The sequence below is a fragment of the Panthera onca genome, chromosome D3 (assembly GCF_046562875.1).
Source record: "Panthera onca isolate mPanOnc1 chromosome D3, mPanOnc1 haplotype 2, whole genome shotgun sequence".
Lineage (NCBI taxonomy): Eukaryota > Metazoa > Chordata > Mammalia > Carnivora > Felidae > Panthera > Panthera onca.
Genome location: NC_138350.1, coordinates 23,009,580 through 23,032,130, shown reverse-complemented (window position 1 = coordinate 23,032,130; position 22,551 = coordinate 23,009,580). Strand labels below are relative to the sequence as shown.

General features: G+C 36.8%; 1 protein-coding gene across 3 annotated transcripts in view; it reads right to left on the bottom strand.

The window, feature by feature from the left end:
- The window catches only part of TTC28 (tetratricopeptide repeat domain 28), a 630,964-nt gene that overhangs the window by 582,011 nt on the left and 26,402 nt on the right, over window positions 1-22,551 (bottom strand). For 2 of the 3 annotated variants that reach the window (XM_078435589.2, XM_078435590.2), the window contains exon 2: window positions 9,923-10,201. The exons of the other annotated variant lie outside the window; for it this stretch is intronic. In XM_078435589.2, the coding sequence (XP_078291715.1) occupies window positions 9,923-10,201 (279 nt within the window). The remainder of the gene's footprint in view (window positions 1-9,922; window positions 10,202-22,551) is intronic. 3 annotated transcript variants of the gene reach the window in all.

Genomic DNA, 22,551 nt, shown 5'->3' with positions numbered 1-22,551 from the left:
TATCAAAAGTTTTTTAAGTAAAAAATTTAAAAAATTTTAAAAAGGCCACAGAACAGTTGAAATCATTGCAAAGTTCATGTAAGATTTTTCAGCTTGTACAGTTGCCTCTATGGTACTGTCCTACCATGCAAAGTGAAGACTGCCTGTACATCCTATTTACATTATACTATGCTAACTCACTAAATACATGAAAGGTTTTAAGGTGGGAGATTTGAAAGAAATGTTAGATCCCTTCCACAACTGATTAAAAAGTGAACTAAATCTATTGAGAAAATTGGCTAATTAAAAAAAAAGAAAACTTATATTGTCAAAGCTTATGGTCTGTGACATCTACTTCCTTAGAAGTCTTCAAGACGGAAATGCACAATTATATCTCTTTTCTCTTTGACTTAGACACTAAAGTGAAAAGAAAATTTTAAGGATGGATGGCTGGGTGGCTCAGTCGGTTAAGCGTCCAAGTTCGGCTCAAGTCATGATCTCACAGTTCACGAGTTCAAGCCCTGCATCAGGGTCTGTGCTTTCAACACAGAGCCTGCTTCAGATCCTCTGTCCCTCTCTCTCTCTGCAATGTCTGGGCTATAGTAGAAGACAAGCTTTCCAGGCACTTTCAAGCTAAAGACTCAGATACACTTAAGTAACATACATTTTTATGTATGTGTGTGTATATGTATGTGTGTGTATATATATATATATATATATATATATATATATGTAAAACAATATAAATAATTAATTGAAATTAGCAAAATGACTATCATATTCACAGAAGCTCAATGTAGCTTTCAGGGAAAGATGAGAATTGAATTAGACAAGCGGAAGCAAGGAACAAAACTCCAGGCACAGTTTGGCATAAACAGGAAGGAAGAAAAAAAAGGAAAAGACACAATCAACAAAAAGAGCAGGTTTGTCATCCCAGCAGCAGGTAATAAAGGGGGAAATATAACCATTTGTGCAGAGTCTTGAATATCAGGTTACTTGGAAACACGAAACAACAGAAAGTTTTTCATTAGAATATTGTTACAATAAAAAAATTCACGACAGGGGCGCCTGGGTGGCTCAGTCGGTTAAGCGTCTGAATTAAGCTCAGGTCATGATCTCACAGTCCGTGAGTTTGAGCCCCGCGTCAGGCTCTGTGCTGACAGCTCAGAGCCTGGAGTCTGCTTTGGATTCTGTGTCTCCCTCTCTCTCTGCCCCTCCCCTGCTCATGCTCTGTCTCTCTCTGTCTCAAAAATAAATAAAAACAGGGGCGCCTGGGTGGCGCAGTCGGTTAAGCGTCCAACTTCAGCCAGGTCACGATCTCGCGGTCTGTGAGTTCGAGCCCCGCGTCGGGCTCTGGGCTGATGGCTCGGAGCCTGGAGCCTGTTTCCGATTCTGTGTCTCCTTCTCTCTCTGCCCCTCCCCCGTTCATGCTCTGTCTCTCTCTGTCCCAAAAATAAATAAAAAACGTTGAAAAAAAAATAAAATAAATAAATAAATAAATAAATAAAAACATTTAAAAAAACTTTTTTTAAACTCACAACAAAGTAAGAATGAAACTATAATAACCTAGACTATAATACTGGCTGTGGAAATACACTGCATAAGATATATAAGGAATACAGAATGCAGAAGGGCTATTCACCAATATAATGAATGAATGAAAAAGGAAACAGAAATAAATATTGTAAATGAATAAGATGAGTAACTAGGAACAATGACCCTAAAAAGAGAACTCAAAACATCAAGAAAGCTACTGGGCCTAAGGAAGCAAGATGACTTTGTTGGGATCCACTGAAAATGAGGAACCTTAGATCACTGAGAAGACATCACTTCTGTTTCCACTAACTACTGAGCAAGATCCTAGTGAACCCACTCCCACAAAGAAAACAACTACAAAATCTAGATACAACACAAAAATAACCTACCTGAAAGCACTGGAGAGTGAATAGAAGCCAACAGATTCTGGAGGAAGAGAGCTGTTAAGTGAGTTCCCAATCAGAGTGGTGACCAGGGTGACTGGAGCACTGTCATTCTGGCTGGGGAAATCAGAATACTGAAGCACAGGAAACCACTGCCTGTGGCCAAGGAGGAAAAGAATCCCAGAAGGACAAGAACCAGAAAAGGGATACTCAAATTCTGTCTACCCACATCTTTGGCTAATCCTTGAGTAGCTCAAATAAAGACAAAATATCTGTACTGAAACTAGAGCTGCAATTCAAGAAACAAAGTATGCAATTCTATTCTAACCAAGATAATAACCTGCCAGGGGCCCCTGGGTGGCTCAGTCAGTTGAGTGTCTGACTCTTGATTTTGGCTTGGATCATGATACCAGGGTTGTGGGATTGAGCCCACAATCTGAGTGTGGAGCCTACTTAAGATTCTCTATCTTCCTCTGCCCCTGTACCCTCTCCCTCTCTCTGTCTCTAAAAAAATAACAATCAAAATAATAACAACCTGCCAAACAACATCAATAACAATCAAAAACAATGAAAAACTCTCAAAAGAAAAGAACAAATCAACTCAAAAAGTAGTCAAATAAACCAATAAACATCAGGAAAAGAGTAACAGGAAAAAACAGAGAATACAAATAAAATGGTACAGAAAAAAAAAATCAACATCAATAATTATATTAAATGTTAATAAACACAGATTCCAATTAAAAGGCAGAGACTGAAAAAATTGATTTAAAAAGCAAGAAACAGGAGTGCCTGGGTGGTTCAGTCAGTTGAGCATCCAACTCTTGATTTCCACTCATGATATGAACTCTCTGTTCATGAGATTGAGTCCTGTATCAGGCCCTGTGCTGACAGCATGGAGAATGCTTGGGATTCTCTGTCTCCCTCTACGTCTGCTCCTCTCTGAGCTCGCTCACTCTTTCTGTCTCTCTCTCTCAAAAATAAACTTTTTTGGGGCGCCTGGGTGGCTCGGTCGGTTAAGCGTCCGACTTCGGCTCAGGTCATGATCTCGCGGTCCGTGAGTTCGAGCCCCGCGTCGGGCTCTGTGCCACAGCTCAGAGCCTGGAGCCTGTTTCAGATTCTGTGTCTCCCTCTTTCTCTGCTCCTCCCCTGTTCATGCTCTGTCTCTCTCTGTCTCAAAAATAAATAAATGTTAAAAAAAAAATTTTTTTTTTAAAAATAAACTTTTTTTAAAAAAAGAAATAATACATATTGTCAAAAAAAGATGAATATGAAATGTAAAGACCCAGAGAAGCTGAAAATATATGGATAGAAAAGATACATAATGCAAAGAGTAAGAATAAAAAAACTGAAGTGGCTATATTAGAATCAAGCAGATATACCTTACGACAATAATTACTACCAAAGATAAAAAGGGACCTAGCACAATGATAAAAGGATCAATTCATCAAGAACACAAAATAATAATAAAGTGGTATATGTTAATAACAGAGCTTTAAAAATCATGAAGCAAAAATTCACAATATTAAAAAAAAAGAGCCCATTCCAAAATCTTAGTTGTGGATTTTAACTTCTCTATTCTAACAATTGATGGAATAATTAGACCAAAAAATAATAAGTCATCAAAGACCTAGAAGACATAAACAGTATCAATCACCTTGAGTTAACTGATATCTATAGAACTACACCTAACAACTACAGAATACATATTCCTTTCAGGCACTCATAGCAGGTTTCACCAGGATAAAACATGATGGGCCATAAAACAAGCCCCAGTAAATTTTAAAAAATTAATATCATGTCAATTGTGTTCTTTATCCACAATGGGATTAAGTTAGATATCAACAATAAGATAACTTTAAAAATAAGAAATATTAGGAAATTTGACAATATACTTCTAAAATAACCCATGGATCAAGTAAGTACCGCCAAGGAAAATTCAAAACTATTCTAAACAGAATGACAAAATATGACAGCAAAATTTGTGGGATGCAGCAAAAGCAGTACTAGCAAAGAAAATTTTGGCTTTAAGTGCTTATATTTCTTAAAAAAAGAAAAGGCACCTGGGTAGCTCAGTTGGTTAAGCATCCAACTCGCTCAGGTCAAGATATCACAGTCGTAAGATCAAACCCTGCATCAGGATCTGTGCTGGGTGCAGAGCCTGCTGAAGATTCTCTCTCTCCCTCTCCCTTTGCCCTTCCCCACAAAAAAATTAAATTAAAGTTAAAAAAAAAAAAAAAAGATTTAAGGGTCGCCTGGGTGGCTCAGGCAGTTAAGTCTTCAATTCTTGGTTCCAGTTCAGGTCATGATCTCATGGTTCATGAGTTGAGCCCCACATCGGGCTCTGCACTGGCAGCACAGAGCCTGCTTGGGATTCTCTCTTTCTCCCTGCCCCTCCTCCACTCACTCTGTCTCTCTCTCAAAGTAAATAAATAAATTAAAAAAAAAAAAAAAAAGAATATTTAAGATCAATGGCCTAAGTTCTCATCTTAAGAAAAAAAAGGAAGGGGCGCCTGGGTGGCTCAATCATAAGTGTCCAACTTCACCTCAGGTCATGATCTCACTGTTTGTGGGTTTGAGCCCCATGTCAGGCTCTGTGCTGACAGCTCAGAGCCTGGAGCCTGTTTCAGATTCTGTATCTCCCTCTCTCTGCCCCTCCCCCACTCACACTCTGTCTCTCTCAAAAATAAATATTAAAAAAAAAAAAAGAAAAAGGAAGAGAGAGCAAATTAAATGTAAAATAATTATAAAGAAGGAAATAAAGAACAGAAATTGATGGAAGAGAAAATGTACAATAATATCCAAAATCAATGAAATTAATAGCTGATTGTCTGGAAAGATGAATAATATTGATAAATCCCTAAGCAGACTAATGAGATAAGACAGAGAAATTAATTAATATCAAATTAATAACAGGAATGAAAGAAAGGACATCACTAAAGATCCTACAGAAATTAAAAGGATAGTAAGGGAATGTTATCAACAAATTTACAGCAATAAATTTGCAACCCAAATTAAATGTAAAAATTAAGTGAAACAAACAAAATACCAAACTAAGAAGAAACAGAAAACTTGAATGGTCTTATATCAATCAGAGAAATTGAATTCATAATTAAAACTTTCCCACAGAAGCGTCTGGGTGGCTCAGTCAGTTCAGCGTCTAACTCTTGATCTCAGCTCAGGTATTGATCTTGAGGTTCATGGGGTCAAGACTGGCATCAGGCTCTGTGCTGGCAGCGTGCAGCCTGCTCGGGATTCTTTCTCTTCCTTTCTCTATCCCTCCCTCCCCTTCAAAATAAATAAATAAACTTTAAAATATAAAAAGATAAAAATAAAAACTTCTCATAAAGAAAACTACATGCAATTATGGCTTAATTGGTGAATTCTACCAAATATTTAAGAAACAAACAATGCCAATCCAACAAAAACTCTTTCAAAAAATACAAGAAGAGAGAACACTTCATTGTATGAAGCCAGTATCACTCTGATACCAAAATCAAAGACATCATCAGAAAAGAAAACAGATCAAGATCTTTCACAAAGATGCAAAAACTCTTAACAAAATTATAGCAAATCATATCCAACAATACATAAAAGGGATTAAGACATAATAACTAAGTGGTATTTATCCCATGGAAGGTAAGCTTGGCCTAACATTCCAAAACAGAATCAATTTAATTTATGATATTAACAGACTAAATGAGAAAAAAATTATAATTTCAATTAATGAAGAAAAAATGACAAAATTCAACACTCAGTCATAACAGAAATTGAAGGGAACATCCTCCACCAGATTAAGGACATCATTCTCAACAAAGAAAAGCTCAATGCCTTCCCACTAAGATCAAGAATGAATTGGGGCGCCTGGGTGGCGCAGTCGGTTAAGCGTCCGACTTCAGCCAGGTCACGATCTTGCGGTCCGTGAGTTTGAGCCCCGCGTCAGGCTCTGGGCTGATGGCTCCGAGCCTGGAGCCTGTTTCCGATTCTGTGTCTCCCTCTCTCTCTGCCCCTCCCCCGTTCATGCTCTGTCTCTCTCTGTCCCAAAAATAAATAAAAAACGTTGAAAAAAAAATTAAAAAAAAAAAAAAAAAAGAATGAATAAGGAAGTTTGCTGTCACCATTTCTATTCAGAATTAGACTGGATATCCTAACAGGTACAATGGATCAAGAGAAAGAAATAAAAAGCATATGCAAAAGAAAAAAAGACCTGTCATTACTTACAGGTTATATGATCATGTGCAGAAAAAATCCTAAGGCATCTGCAAAAAACCCCACTAGAACTTGATAGTGAATTTAACAGGGTCACATGATACCAAGTACAAAAATCCATTCCATTTCCATATACTAGCAATGAAGAAATAGAAAATAAAAATTTTTAAATCGATTTATAATAGCATCAAAAAGCAAAATACTTAGGAATAAATTTAATAAAATATGTACAAGACTGAACACTAGAAACTACAAAAGGTTACAAAGGAAAATGAAAGAAGGACTAAATAAATGGGGACAGATACCATGTTCATGATTAGAAAACTGAATAAAGTTAAGGTGGCAATTCTTTCCAAACTGCTCTAAAAGTTCAATGCAACCCCATTAATTTCCCAGGAGGCTTTTTGAAAAAATTGATAAGATGGTTTCATAACTTATATAAAAATACAAAGACTGATAATATCAACAACAACCTAGGAAAAGAAGAATAAAGATGAAAGACTCAGGGGAGCCTGGATGGCTCAGTCAGTTAAATGTCCAACTCTTGATTTTGGCTCAAGTCATGATCTCAGTTCGTGAGATCAAGTCCCGCGTTGGGCTCCAAGCTGACAGCAAGTAACCTGCTTGGGATTCTTCCTCCCTCTCTACCCCTCCCCAACTCAAACATGCATTCTCTCTCTCTCTCTCTCTCAAAACAAATAAACATTAAAAAAAAAAAAAAAGATGGAAAACTCACAATATCTGATGTCAAGACTTACAATAAAGCTACGGTAGGGGCGCCTGGGTGGCTCAGTCGGTAAAGCGGCCGACTTCAGCTCAGGTCATGATCTCGCGGTCCATGAGTTCAAGCCCCGCGTCGGGCTCTGTGCTGACAGCTCAGAGCCTGGAGCCTGCTTCAGATTCTGTGTCTCCCTCTCTCTGACCCTCCCCCATTCATGCTCTGTCTCTCTCGGTCTCAAAAATAAATAAAAACGTTAAAAATAAATAAATAAATAAATAGATAGATAAATAAATAAATAAATAAATAAAGCTACAGTAATCAAGACAGTGCATTTAGGGCATAGGATAGATAGGTCAATGGAACAAAATAGAGACCAATAATAGCACCATACTTTATGGGGTCAAATGATTTGTGACAAAGGCACCAAAGATCATTCAATGGGGAAAGGATAGTCTTTTCAACAAATGTTGCTGGAACATGGTTATCTATATTGAAAAAATAATAATACATCTTGACCCCTATCTCACAACATACCGCAAAATTTACTTGAAATGAATCAAAGACCGAAAGGTAAGAACTATAAAAATTCTAGAAGAAAACCTTAGAAAAACTTTATAACCCCGAGTAAGATAAATATTTCTTAAACAGGACACAAAAGAATGAACATAAACAGACAATAGCTAAGAGGCAGTTGGAGATAACTATCATAATTTGGTAATAACACTGAGCTTATTCTTTTTAGAGGCTTTCATAACCTCTTTTGCAGCCCATAACACACCAAAATCATTTCTCATTCAGACAAAATAGACACAAATAAAAGACTCTATCCAATCGCTGGAGCCCTGAGATATTTACATAAAAAATTACCATAGAGGGATGCCTGGGTGCCTCAGTTGGTTAAGTGTCTGACTTCAGCTCAGGTCACGATCTCACTGTTCGTGAGTTTGAACCCCGCATCAGGCTCTGTGCTGACAGCTCAGAGCCTGGAGCCTGCTTCAGATTCTGTGTCTCCCTCTCTCTCTGACCCTCCCCTGTTCGCACTCTGTCTCTCTCTCTCTCTCAAAAATAAATAAACATTTTTAAAACACTTTTTTTAATTACCATAAATAGAAATTAGAATTAATGTTTTCCCTAATCAAACTAGACAATAATGACATTTCAGAAAAAGACTTCAAAAGGCAAAAAGATTTTAATGAGAAAGTTAGAAAAGCCAAAATAGAAAGACCAATAATAGCCCCACACTTTTATGCTCAAATGATTTGTGACAAAGGCACTAAAGATAATTCAATGGGGAAAAGATAGTCTTTTCAGCAAAGGAAAAAAAAATTGATAAAATTTCAACAGACATATCTTTACAACAAAACAGTACAACTTAACCTTCTTTTATATTGTAAGTATATTCCTAGAAAACTAAGTATAAAATAAAGTTTTTATGAAATGGAAAGAATTTATACGGTAGTGGAAATTTCTTTATAAATTAATTTTATTATGAATCACATTGTATATGAAAACCCTTTCATGATTTCAATAATAAAAACTAATTTACATGTTACATAATTCTAGATATTCCTAAATTAGTTTTCCTTGAAGCCAAATATGGAGCTGAAATATTAATGCAAGTGGTAAACATAGAACAACTTCACTTATCATAAGGGGAAAAACATCAGAGACTAAAACTTGGTAAGATTACCTTGAAAGGTTGATTTTTTTTATCTATAATCATAAAAGTGCACCTTTTTCAGCTATTTTGTGCGTGTGTGTGCTAAATCGCAAGAGGGTGACAAAAGAAAGTAGAATGACAGAAAAAAGGAAAAAGATGAAAGTTTTAAAATGTTCACAAATATAGGAAGGACATAAAATAAGTGGATCCAAAAAAGGAAAGAATGGAAATACTTAATTTGAGAATTAAGCTATTTATCAGGCTCATTGCAATCAACCACAGGTTTAAAAGAAAAAGGGAAAGAGAAAGAGAAGACACATGCCAAGCTTTGCTAGAATAACCTACTTGCTTGTACCTTCGATAAAAATGTCACAATCATAGCTATTATCTATCAAATGCATACTATGTACAAGTAACAAATTATCTCTGACTCTTAAATGGCCTCACAAGATAGGTATTATTATTCCATTTATCTTAACCCTAAAGAAGTTAAGAAATTTACCAAAAGCCAGACAAAAGAGAGCCATTAACAAAAGAGAAGGAATTTGAACCTGGGTCTGTCCTTTGAAAACAACATTCTAACCCCCAAGTGGTGTCCTATAACAATTTTTTAAAATAGATTTTGTTTAATTTGCAGTAATTATAGTTACAAAACAACTCTGTTAGGGAATTACACAATACTAAACAATTCATGAGGCAGCAGCAATACTGGAAATTCCACTGAACGAGGCCAAAAGTACCTACCACAGTTAAAGTATAAATTAATGTAACTATAGCATTAATAAGACAGTAAGAATATTTTTTAAATCTCTAGCAAATATCCATGAACCTTTGTTAATGCAACAGAAAGCCAAAAATGGTATCAAATGGTTTCGTGGCTCAATAAAAAGGATCTCAAACACTTCAGTACATCTTAATGGGGGTTAGACAGCAAACAGGCACACTGAAAATAAAGTATATACAAAACAAAGATCATTCAAACCTAAAACTATCCAAGGGAACATAGATAATTAAAATGATGTATTAGGAAAAAAAGTTTTTCTGGTTAAATACCATTCTGAAAACAAGCAACGATTGACAGAATAAAATTAATTCTTTTAAATTCAAAGAAAAAAACCATCACCATCTAAAACATCTGTGTAAAAAGGAGACGTGGAAACCTATATAAATGACTAAAATGTATCCTATCAAGAAGCTGAGTAGAAAAAAATTTCAAATTTCAAACATACAGGAAAAGAATTAAACTTGAACATGGAGAGCACTATTACAAAGCATAAAAAAGGAAGCCATTCACTAGCATACCAGCTCAATGAGGCCATTCAACATTTTGCTGAAGTACAGAGTATCAAAATATTAACAACTGCAAATTCAATGAAATGATACATTAAAATAAGAAATCAGCACAAAAGATTCTGTGAAAGTAAATGAAATTTCTACCTTTGGCCATTTGGGATTGAGAAGTCGAGCTTTGATTGCATCGTCCAGTGCCTTGTCATACTGCTGGATTTTCATATAGGCTGCAGATCTATTGCTGTATAAGATGCAGTTCTGAGGGTCAACAGCCAGGGCTTCATTGTACAGAACAATAGCTGTATGAAAATCTCCATCATGACAGGCCTGGTTACTCTGACGAACTTTCTCAACAAATTCAGCTTTGCTCAACACTGGTCCATCAGGACTTCTCCGACCAATAGTCTTAGCACCAAAGAGAGGAATCTACAAACAAAGAAACTTTGTCAGATAATCCAGAGGGTTTCTTTGTCTGAATTTCAAGAGAAGAGGGACATTCTGGGGTGCCTGGGTGGTCCAGTTTGTTGAGCGTCTGACATCGGCTCAGGTCATGATCTCACGGTTCGTGAGTTCAAGTCCCTTAATCAGGCTCTTGCTGTCAGCGCAGAGCCTTCTTCAGATCTTCTGTCCCCCTCTCTCTCTGCCCCTTCCCTGCCTGTGCTCTCTCAAAAGTAAAAATAAATAAATAAAAGAACAGAGACATTCTTCATGGTCTGCTTTATATAGTAAACTTTTGTAGCCTGAAAGTTAATAACCTTTCAAAGAAGCAGCCAACATAGTACTTTGAATGCATATATATATATATATATATATATATAGTTATAAACATACATATTTAGGGGTACTTGAGTGGCTCCGTTGGTTAAGCATCCTAATCTTGATCTCTGCTCATGTTGTGTTCTTGTGGTTCGTGAAATGGAGTCCTACATCAGGCTCTGCACTCACGGAGGAACTTGCTTGGAATTCTCTCTCTCCCTCTCTCTCTGCCTCTCTCTCTCAAAACAAACTTTAAAAAACATGCATATTTATATTCATACTTTTTGGATTGACAGAATGACTGAATAAATGAATGAATGAATGAATGAATGAGTGAATGCAAAAGAATACTTAGACTTTTTCCTGGCAATTTACAGTTCTACTAAGTGAGGGTGCCTGGCTGGCTCACTCAGTAGAGCATGAGACTCTTGATCTTGGGACCTGAGTTAAAGCCACATGTTGGGTGTAGAGATTACATACACACGTGCATAAAGTTATTTATATTAAGGGAAAAAATACAAATACAAGTCAATACAGAGAACATGATCTAAACTATATTAAGATAGTTGCACTCAGAAAATGAAATAAATGATCAAAATAATAACTATGCTAAGTTATCTCTGGATATAAAATTATGGGTTATCTTTTTTTATTTTTTTAATGTTTATTTATTTTTGAGAGAGAGAGAGAGAGAGAGAGAGAGAGAGAGAGAGAGGAGGGGTGGGGGCAGACAGAGAAGGAGACACAGGATCTGAAAGAGGATCCAGGCTCTGAGCTGTCAGCACAGAGCCCGACGCGGGGCTTGAACTCACAGACCGCGAGATCATGACCTGAGCCGAAGTCAGGCACTCAACCAACTGAGCCACCCAGGCACCCCAGAGTTACCTTTCTTATCCAAATGTTATACAGTAAGTATATGTGAGTTCTAAAATTTAAAAATTTAAAAAATTTAAAAACATAAATTTTAATGTATCAATGAATCTTTTAGACTGACAAATTTGGTAATTGGGCTTCTACCATGGAATTTCAAAGACAAACACCAGTTTTTGTAAATCACCAAAAAGAAAAACAAAATACCTGCCGTAAACTGTATCTTGGCAATTTAAGACCCGTTTTTTATGTTGATTTCTTCCAAATCATTAAGTTTCCTATGACTTAATAACACTGACCTTAAAACCAAAGGGAGTGGTGAATGAGTCAAACGTTACTTATTTTTAAAATAGGAAAATTAGGAACTGCATCAGAGTGCCAAGAGAAGAAACTTAAGACATCAGTTTCCAGAGAGACAGTTTGCAATTCTAAGCAGACTTGCCCTGAGTACAATTAAAACAAAAAGTGTAAAGTATAATTTTCTTCCTCATGTCTTTCTTTAAGACTAAGTCCCTCCATTCAAAAGAACACAGGGGTGCCTGGCTGGCTCAAGTGGTAGAGCATGTGACTCTTAATCTCAGGGTTATGAGTTCGAGTCCCATGTTGGGTATAGAGATTACTTAAATAAATAAATCTTAAAAAAAAAAAAAAAAAGAGGACAGATCTGAGATGTAACACAACCAATACTTAAAAAGTACCAGACTCTTCACAGAGGACAAAGGACAAATTCCACAGAAAGGAGGAAAAAAGCAGAGCTAATCTTCACACAGACAATTACTATTTTTCCTGTTTACAGGAATATCATGAACTAGATTTCCATGACAATTTGAAACATTAAAAATATTCTTGGGGCGCCTGGGTGGCTCAGTTAGTTGTGTGTCCGACTCTTGGTTTCCGGCTCAGGTCCTGATCTCACAGTTCGAGAATTCGAGCCCTGTATTGGGCTCTGTGCTGGCAATGCAGAGCCTGCTTGTGATTCTCTCTCCCTCTCTCTCTCTGTGCATTCTCTCTCTCAAAATAAAATAAAATTAAAAAAATAAGAATAATAAAATATATTCTAGAAATGTCCAATATCAGTGTTCAAGTTATATCTCTCAACTTCCTCATACTGGAAGTGACAAACCAAGATTGTATTCTGGTTAGTCTGTTGTTGCTGTTTTAAATTATGATCATGAAACATACTGTTTGAAAATTAACGGACTATGTAACATTTACCAAACAAGGATTTTCCTTTAAAGAGGCTTGATTCTTAATTTTTTTATCCACATCATCAAACCAATGTATTGAGATACTGACAATGTATAAAACTGATTTCATTTTGGAAAATATAGTCATCAGGAGTCCAAAATAAGGGCAGTACTAGCCATAAGTTATGAAAACCAATTCTATATTTGAAAACTCAAGGGTATGACATAAAAATATAAATAACAGCCTTTAACAGTAAAATGGTTAGCTTCAAATGTAGCTTAAAAGTGAAAAAGACATGATCCTACTATTAGAGCATCCCCTCCCTACTTCTCAGAGTAATAATTTGGTTCAATGCCAACACAAATAAGAATCAAATTAAGAAAAGTTCTGCATTCCACTACCTCCATATACAGTAATATAAAGTAACATTTCCCAAATTATGCACCCCTAAGAACCCTAGGTCCTCAGGATACTTGGAGGAACAAGGAAAACGAGTTTCTGCTTTAGTGGAAGACCTCAGAGCTTTTATTTTACATACTGTGAATCTCAGACAGGAGATACCATACATATGAGATCAAAGGATCTTTTTGGTAGAGTATGTTCCCAGACAGGAAGTTGCTAAAACTCTGTTATAAACTAGAGTGCCTAGCTGGCCCAGTTGGTAGAGTATGTGACCCTTGATCTCAGAGTCATGAGTTCAAGCTCCATGTTGGGTGTAGAGCCTACTTAAAAAACAAACAAACAAAAACCCTCTGGTATAAACTACTAAATAAAGCCTCTGAGAGCAAAGTAAAACACCATGGAAAAGTGCTAGTGCAGACAGATTATAAATACTAGATTATAAATAAATACTAAATCACCACCACCACGTGTCCATAAATTTAAAAGAAAAAAGCACTCTAATAAGTGTCCACAGAAGCTTCTAAACTGTCAAACTATGCCTGTTTCTAATAAGCTAGTTATGGTGTTATCCTTAGGAGGCTAATAAATAGCATTTTGTGTATGGTTAAAGAAAGGAATATAATCTACCTAGTTCCTCTTTATCTTCTCTGCTATTAATAACCTTGGCATGACAGAGAGGGGGGAAAAAAGGCCCCTGCATGTATTTCAGATTATATATACAGTACTTGGAAAAACTGGCCATATTAAATTCAGAAACAGAGTGGATAGTACCATGGAGATTTTAAAAAATAAAATGAAATTTCAGGGCTCCTAGGTGGCTCAGTCGTTAAGCATCTGACTTTGGCTCAGGTCATGATCTCACAGTTCGTGAGTTCAAGTCTCTCATCAGGTGAGCTCAAGCCCCACTTCAGGTAAAAACATGATCCCACTTTGGGTGAACCCCACTTATTTCTCTCTCTCTCTCTCTCTCTCTCTCTCTCTCTCTCTCTCTATCCCTTCTGGGATTCTGTCTCTCTGCCCCTCACTCACTTGTGCTCTTTCTCTCTCAAAAAAATAAACTAAACTAAACTAAAATAAACTTCTGAATCACTAATTTAGTTAGATTAACTGATTATAATATTCTTTCTTTTCTCATATATTTCCAGTATTTACAGTTTAAGGATGTCAACAAATATTAACATGGTCGATATTTTTCAATGATCCTCTGACAAACTCATCTTGAAATGATAGTGGCAATAACATAAATGAAATAGGCTCAGAATACTCAGCCACGTACAATTACTAAACTGTAATAGTTCCAGACCAGTTATAAATTTTGAGCATTCAAATGATACAGAAAAATACTTATCATCCTTTATATCAAAAAATGATACATGAATCAAAGAATTAAATGTTTAAAATAAACTATTAAATTATTAAAATGAAATATAGAAGAATTTTTTATCATCTAAGCTAAGGAAGGCCTTTCTAATTATAACACAACCTAAAGACATAAAAGACATAAATCTGACAACATAAAAGCTTTAAATATCTAAGAAAAAATAAATTTAAAAAAAGTGAAAATATGAGTAACAAATCAATTTTAAAACTCTTTGCAACATATAATAAAAAGCTAATTTTCTTACTATATAAAAATCTACAAATAAAAAATCCAATGGACAAAGAATATGCACAGGCAGTAAGAAAGGAGATCCACATGGCTTTTAAGCACATTTTTTTTAATGTGTGACTTCAGTTTTTTTGTTTTTTCTTTTAAAGTAAGCTCCAGGTCCAACATGGAGCTTAAACTCTCGAACCTGAGATCAAGAGTCATGTGCTCAACCAACAGAGCCAGCCAGGCACCCCATGACTTCAGTTATTTTAAAAGAAAATTAAACCCTGAGATATTATTTTTCTTCTCTCATACTAATGGAAAAAAATTATCAGTACATTTTCATAGTAAGGGGAATAAAGAAAAAGTTACATTCATACATTGTTGATGGAAGTGGTAAATGATATGATTTCATTATAGAACTAAGGAATAGTTACAAAAGGTACGTATCCTTTGAATTCTAGAAATTTTTTCCACTTCTGGTCATTTATCCTGAAGACACATTTACCTATGTAAGCAAAGTCACATATGCAAGATATTCACAACAGCATCATTTGTATTAGCATGAGGTTAGAAATAACCTAAATGTTAGACAACAGAAAAACAGTTTTCATTACATCAAAATAATCAGATCAACAATTGACACTACAAATCCAGCCAAAAGAATGAGGCAGGTTTTACATACTGATATGGAAAAACAGAAAAGAATCAAGTTGCAGAACAGCGATACAGAATATGTTATATCCCATGAAAAAAGGGGTGGGGGGAGGAAATAATACATAAACATACACACAGTTACATGCTTAAATATATATGGACTAATTATGCCGGAAACAATACATAAACCAGTAGAGTAACTGCCTCAATAGAAAATTATTTCAGGACTGGAAAGGATTAGGAAGGTACCCAACATTTCCACTTTATACTATCTGATATTTTACTATATGCATATATTAGCTTTTTTCAAAATATGAAAAAAAAACCTCTGAAAACAGAGCATAGCGGTATATATATATATATATAGTTGTAGAATCTGTTCACTTTCTAAGTATGTCTGGATGAGAAGACAAAAGGGAGATACAAAACCAGCCTTTGTCCCCTGGCCCAGAGCTGCATGGCCTACAGGAAAGGGGCTACCACTTTTTAAGTCTTACAAAGTTATTCTCCACTCACCAAGTTATTCTTATGCCTAGAGAGTAGGACCTTTTTTGAATTTACACCGAAGTCCCATATGGATAACACGTATTAGTTGTATATTTCAAAAACAAAATAGGTTAAGACAAAATCTCACTGGAGAAGTGACCTTATAATAAAGAATTCAATGTACATCCCAAAACTAAACTATATAATACCTCAAATTAGCAACTTTGTGGATGGGTTTACAAGATGTGACATAACAAATGGCAGGATTAATAAACTGGAAGAAAAGTCCATAGAAAATACCCAAAATGAAATACACCCAAAAAGAAAGGGGTGGGGGAGAAAATAGGTACACAAGAGACATAATAAGAAACATGCCTAAGAAGTCTAACACACCTGCAGTGAAATCTCAGAAGAAAGAGAAGGAAGTAGAAGCAATATTTGAATACCTCATGACCAAGAATTTTCTAAAACCGATGAAACACAACGCATAGAATACTGAACCAAATGTTAAGAACTCCATTCAACCCCAAAATAACAAAAAAACTAGACCTACACACATCATGGTCAAACTCCTAAAAACCAAAAACAAAGAGAAAATATTAAAACAGATAGAGGACAGGAAAAGACACATTATCTTCAAAGCTTAACAGAAATGAGGGAAGATGAAATAGCTAATCTAAAAGTCTATACCCAGAGAAAATATTGTTCAAAAATGAAGTTGAAACAGGAGCCATCATACAATGCTGGTAGAATTTTAAATGGTAAAGTTACTCTGGAAAACGGTTTGTCACATCCTCAAAAAGTTAAACATGGAGTTATCATATGACCCAGCAATTCCACTCCAAAGCATTTACCCAAATGAATTGTTGCGTTCCATACGACTTGTACACAAATATTTACAGAAGCATTATTTATAAAAGCCAACAACTCAAATGTCCATCAACTGATGAATGAATAAACAAAATGTGGCATAGCCATACAATGGAACAATGAAAAGCAATAAACTACTGACACACATGAGCACATGGATGAATCTTTAAAACACTATGTTAAGGGAAAGAAGCCAGACACAAGGCCACGCTTTGTATGATTCCGTTTATATCAAATGTCCATGAAAGGCATGCCCATTGAGACAGAAAGCAAATTACTTGTTGCCAGGGGGCTAGAGGTAGGGGAAAATGGGTGACCCAATGAGGGCTTTTTTTGAAGGTGATGGAAATGTTCTGGAATTAGTGGTGATGGTTGTGAATATACTAAAAAAACACTGAATTGTATGCTTTCAAATGGTGAATTTTATGGTATGCTAATGTATCACAATTTTTCAAAAGGTAAAATAACTATTTGTACAAACAAACCAAAACCAAAGGAATGCATCAACAATAGGCCTTCACTAAAAGAAATATTGAAGGAAAACAGAAATGTAGTAAGAAAGGAATAAAAATAATAATAGTTATAAATAAATATAAATAAATACTATTATTCTAACTATAATTACTTGTGAAGTTTAAGATAGATGGATAGATAACACAAAATACAGGAGGTAATTAATAAATGAAGATCAATAACAAAACATGTTTTATGTCAGACTGAGAAAGTCATTATGAGAAAGCATGTTTTCTAGAAATTATAAAAAGTATAATTTGAAACACAACGCACAGAATATTGAACCAACTGTTAAGAACTTCATTCAACCCACAAAATGCTAATAGTTCATAACTGTTTACTTCTCTATTTTCAGTAAAAATTCAGGCTTTTTGAAGGCTTTAAATTTTAACATATGCAATTAAAGCCACTAAGTTTTGCAGAAAAGGAATCTTCAGAAAAGAATTTTAAGCTGGTTATGACTGGCTAAGATTAGAATAAATTTAATTAAGCAAATGAACTTTTTAATATATTTTTTATTTTTTTTCTTTGAGAGAGAGAGACAGAGACAGAGACAGAGCACAAGAGGGGGAGAGAGGCAGAGGGAGAGAGAGTAACAATCTTAAGCAAGATGCTCGCTCAGCGTGGAGCCCAACACAGCACTCAATCCCACAACCCTGGGACCATGACCTGAGGAGAAATCAAGATTGGATGTCCAACTGACTGAGCCACTCAGGCACCCCAAGCAAATAAGCTTTAATATAAAAAGTAAGTTGGTGCAAAATTAGAATTTGGCTGTCTCTCTGTTAAAAGGACAAAGTTTTCTTGGACTCTTGGTCTGTTCTTGCTAAGAGAGTATGAAAGATTTTTCTTCACCTCTTAACGTAATCTTCAGAGAAAACAAAGATTGTGTGTCCTGGCAAAATAATTTCCTGTGTTGACTTTATCAGGTGTTTAATTACTCAAGAAAGCTGAATCTTCTCTATTTTTTTTTAATTTTTTAAAAATGTTTATTTTTGAGAGAGAGGCAAAGAGCACGAGTGGGGGAGCAATAGAGAGAGAGGGAGACACACAATCTGAATCAGGCTCCAGGCTCTGTGCTGTCAGCACAGAGCACGATGCGGGGCTCGAACCCACAAACCATGGGATCATGACCTGAGCCAAAGCCAGACACTTAATCAACTGAGCCACTCAGGTGCCCCTAAATCCTCTCTGTTAAAAGAGCTATGGTTTTTTGGGTTTTGTTAGTTGGGTTTCTTTACAATGAGGTAACTTTCTGTATTTGCCTGCAAGTCTTTTATGTCACTATGCTTAGATGGGTAACTGTTGTTTCACAACAACCTACCTGACCAAGTATTTTAAAATTTTGTTTTTTTTTTTTAACATTTATTTATTTTTGAGACAGAGAGAGACAGAGCATGAACAGGGGAGGGGCAGAGAGAGAGGGAGACACAGAATCTGAAACAGGCTCCAGGCTCTGAGCTGTCAGCACAGAGCCCGATGCGGGGCTCGAACTCACGGACCGTGAGATCGTGACCTGAGCCGAAGTCAGACGCTTAACCGACCAAGCCACCCAGGCGCCCCCTGACCAAGTATTTTAAAACCTTTGATATTTTTGACAAACTTCCCCAAACCAAATCCTAAATGGAGTTCTTTTAACTTTGGGATTTTTCAGAGGGTCTCTGGAATATCTCAAAAGATTTATTCTCTCTCTCCTTCTAAAAAAGGAAATGTTAAAATAATTAGGGCTATTTGATGTTACATTATATTGGAAGCATTATCAAAAAATAATACTAAGCTTTCTTTCTGTTATCTTTGTATATGTATACCTTATAAGTATGCTCGAAATTGTATGAAATTCTTAGAAATCTGATATGCCCTGGTATATAATGTTATCAGTCATAATTCCAGTTATTTTTAAATGTTGTGTATCACAGAAATAACCAAATTTCCTTGTTGTTTCCACTGTAACGAACTCTCTCATCAGATCTTTAACAATGGGGATTTAAAATCTTTTATCATTTACAGAGTTATTGTTGTACTCAAATGTTTTGCAAAAGTGTTTCATTGTCAAGAAGATTAATGGAGGGGTGCCTGGGTGGCTCAGTCCGTTGGGTGTCCAACTCTTGATTTCAGTTCAGGTTATGACCTCATGGTTTGTAAGTTCAAGCCAGGCATCGGGGCTCCGCACTGACAGTATGGGGCCTGCTTGTGATTCTTTCTCTCTCCTTCTCTCTCTGCCCCTCCCCTGCTCACATGCATTCTCTCTCTCTCTCTCTCTCTCTCTCTTCCTCTCTCTCTGTCTCAAATAAACTTAATAAAAAAAAGGAGAAGATTCATGGATAGGATTTTGACAAGTACAGAGTTCTGAAAGCTTTAAAATCATAAACTAAACTGGATTCAAGCAAAAAAAGTACTAATTATATGGGACTGAATTAACTAAGGAGGAATATTATAAATTTGTATGACTTTTTGTCTGAAACATTGCTGGCTTTTTAATGTTTTGGGTTTTTCCCAGCTTTAAATATACTTTTTCTCTTAAGCTACCTATGACTTACAATTTGGTAATGTACCCCATTGTAAACAAAGATAAAAGACTTACTTTTTCTCCCCATTTGATCCATCCAGAATTCAGAAACTCCTGAGGTATTATCTTCATAGCACTTTAGCTGGGTTTTTTTTTTTTTTTTCTTTTAATGTTTATTTATTTTTGAAGGAGACAGAGAGGGAGACACAGAATCAAAAGCAGGCTCCAGGCTCTGAGCTGCCAACACAGAGCTTGATAAGGGACTAGAACTCACAAACTGTGAGATCATGACCTGAGCTGAAGTCAGGCGCTCAACCGACTAAGCCACCCAGGTGCCCCCAGTTATTTACATAAGTTCATTAAGAATATGTTCTCCATATAACAGGACACAATTGGAAACGTTGCCAAGGCTTTGACTGGAAAAGTACTGCAAGCAAAATCTGATGGTCAGTCCTTGGCTTGGCTTGGCTTCCTAGCCTCAGAGGCTTTTAAGAATCCCACCCGAGGGGCGCCTGGGTGGCTCAGTCGGTTAAGCGTCCGACTTCGGCTCAGGTCATGATCTCGCGGTCCGTGAGTTCGAGCCCCGCGTCGGGCTCTGTGCTGACCGCTCAGAGCCTGGAGCCTGTTTCAGATTCTGTGTCTCCCTCTCGCTGACCCTCCCCTGTTCATGCTCTGTCTCTCTCTGTCTCAAAAATAAATAAAACGTGAAAAAAAATTTAAAAAAAAAAAAAAAAAAAAAGAATCCCACCCGAGATAAAAAGTTTCAGCCAAACAGCCTTAAAAAGAGCTTATATGGTCCATCACTATTCTTGCTACATTTATGTAAGTAATCAAGCCAAGTTAGATGCAAACAAATTAGTTTTACTATAATCATCTTTTGTAGAAGAAAAAAATGGGGGTAACTGTAGAGAGAAAAATTATGTTTGTGTACCTTTACCTATATTAGCCTCTAATCCTGTCAATTGCCTTTGAGGTTTCGTTATATACATGTGACTGGATTAGATCCTGAATTCTAAGTTTCCTCAAATATCTGTCTACAACTCTCCAAATTAACATTTCCAGTTTTCTCCCACCTTCTAATTTAGTCTCCTTAAGAACAAAGACTTCCCACAAATCTCCCTGGAAAGGACTATACCAGGGTTTCCTCACTACCCAGTCGGCAGCCAAACCTCAGAGACTCGGGTCTCTGGGATATATCCTTGAATCTTGGGTATATACCTCACAGCTGAGTAAGTTTCCACCTGACATCTGGTCCTATACACCAGCTGGACACCTCAAAATCAAATTAACTAAAAAGAGCAGGAACTGACCTCAAGATAAACTGCTCCCAATGCCACACATCAAGACTACATACTCTCCCGGGCGCCGGGGTGGCTCAGTCAGTTAAGTATCCGACTTCAGCTCAGGTCATGATCTCACAGTTCGTGAGTTCAAGCCCCGCATCAGGCTCTGTGCTGACAGCCTGGAGCCTGCTTCAAATTCTATGTCTCCCTCTCACTCTGCTCCTCCCCCCTCATGCTCTGTCTCTCTCTCCTTCAAAAATAAATAAAAACATTAAAAAAAAAAAAAAAAAGACTACATACTTTAACTAAACATGAAATCCTCTTCTTTCTTTCCTTTACTCAGCACTGGCCTGGAAACACAATGCCATCATTCATGTATCCCAGACCATTGTTAAGAGTAACAAACTTTCAACTGCTGGATTTTTCATCAAGAGCTCTGATCTATCCATGATGCTAGAGACACTCCCCCCCACCCCACTCTGGTCTTTTTCCTGTCTCTGGTTAACAACCCCAAACTTGGGGAACTTTATGTACAAGCTCTATACAAAGAAAGGAACATAGGCAAGGATAACCAGAATAAAAAGGCACGTGTGGTCTACAAACCCTTAAAATTTCACTGGCTTCCACGGCTGTCACCTTTCCAGTACTGAACCACGGACTGAAATGGGAATTACCAGGAGGCACTCATGATTCTAGATTTGCTTCCTTTGGCAGGGCCCTACTTCCCTGGCCAACACCACCTGCTGCACCTGGATTAACACCCACGGGGAAGCTGAAACTCAGGTACATAAGATTACTGAGCAAGCCACTTGGCTTGAAAAGGTGACTCCTTCAGGGCGCCTGGGTGGCTCAGTTGGTTAAGATCCAACTTTGGCTCAGGTCATGATCTTGAGGTACGTGAGTTCGAGCCCCTCATCAGGCTCTGTGCTAACAGCTGGGAACCTGTAGCCTGCTTTGGATTCTGTGTCTCCCTCTGTCTCTCTCTCTGCCCCTTTCCTGATCACACTCTCTCATTCTCTATCAAAAATAAATACTAAAAAAAAAAAAAAAAAATTTCAAGTGACCCCTCCAATGAGGTCTTTCTTTGACCTACCTGATTTTGATTTGTTTGGGTCTTAGGGACCACGGTAAGTGAACTCCAGATGTTGGGAATTATCCTGCTTATCATAGTCATAGCAGTCTCCCTAACATGCTGTATTCTCTCAAAGGCTTTAAACGCCTTTGCTCACACTTACCACCAAGCAAATGATCTTCCTAAGACTGGAACATCAGAAAAGGAACAAAGAGAATGACCCACTTTAAAAAAATGTGAACCTGAAGTTGTGCCCTGTGAATATGAGATTAAGCAACAAATGTCATGAACACCACACAAAGGATCCACAAAAACTTCAAGAACTTCAGAGCAATAGATGGGAGTGACATTAATGATTTAAATTTTTATCATGTCTCTCAGTTAATGTGAGAGTCTGATCAAAAGGGATGATTAGGCGTGCCTGGGTGGCTCAGCTGGTTAAGTGTCGACTCTTGATTTCAGCTCAAGGTCATCATTTTGCAGTTCATGAGTTCCAGCTCGGCATCGGGCTCTAAGCTGGCACTGGCAGCAAGGAGGCTGCTTGGGATTCCCTCCCTCTCTGTCCCTTCCCTGCCTGCATCC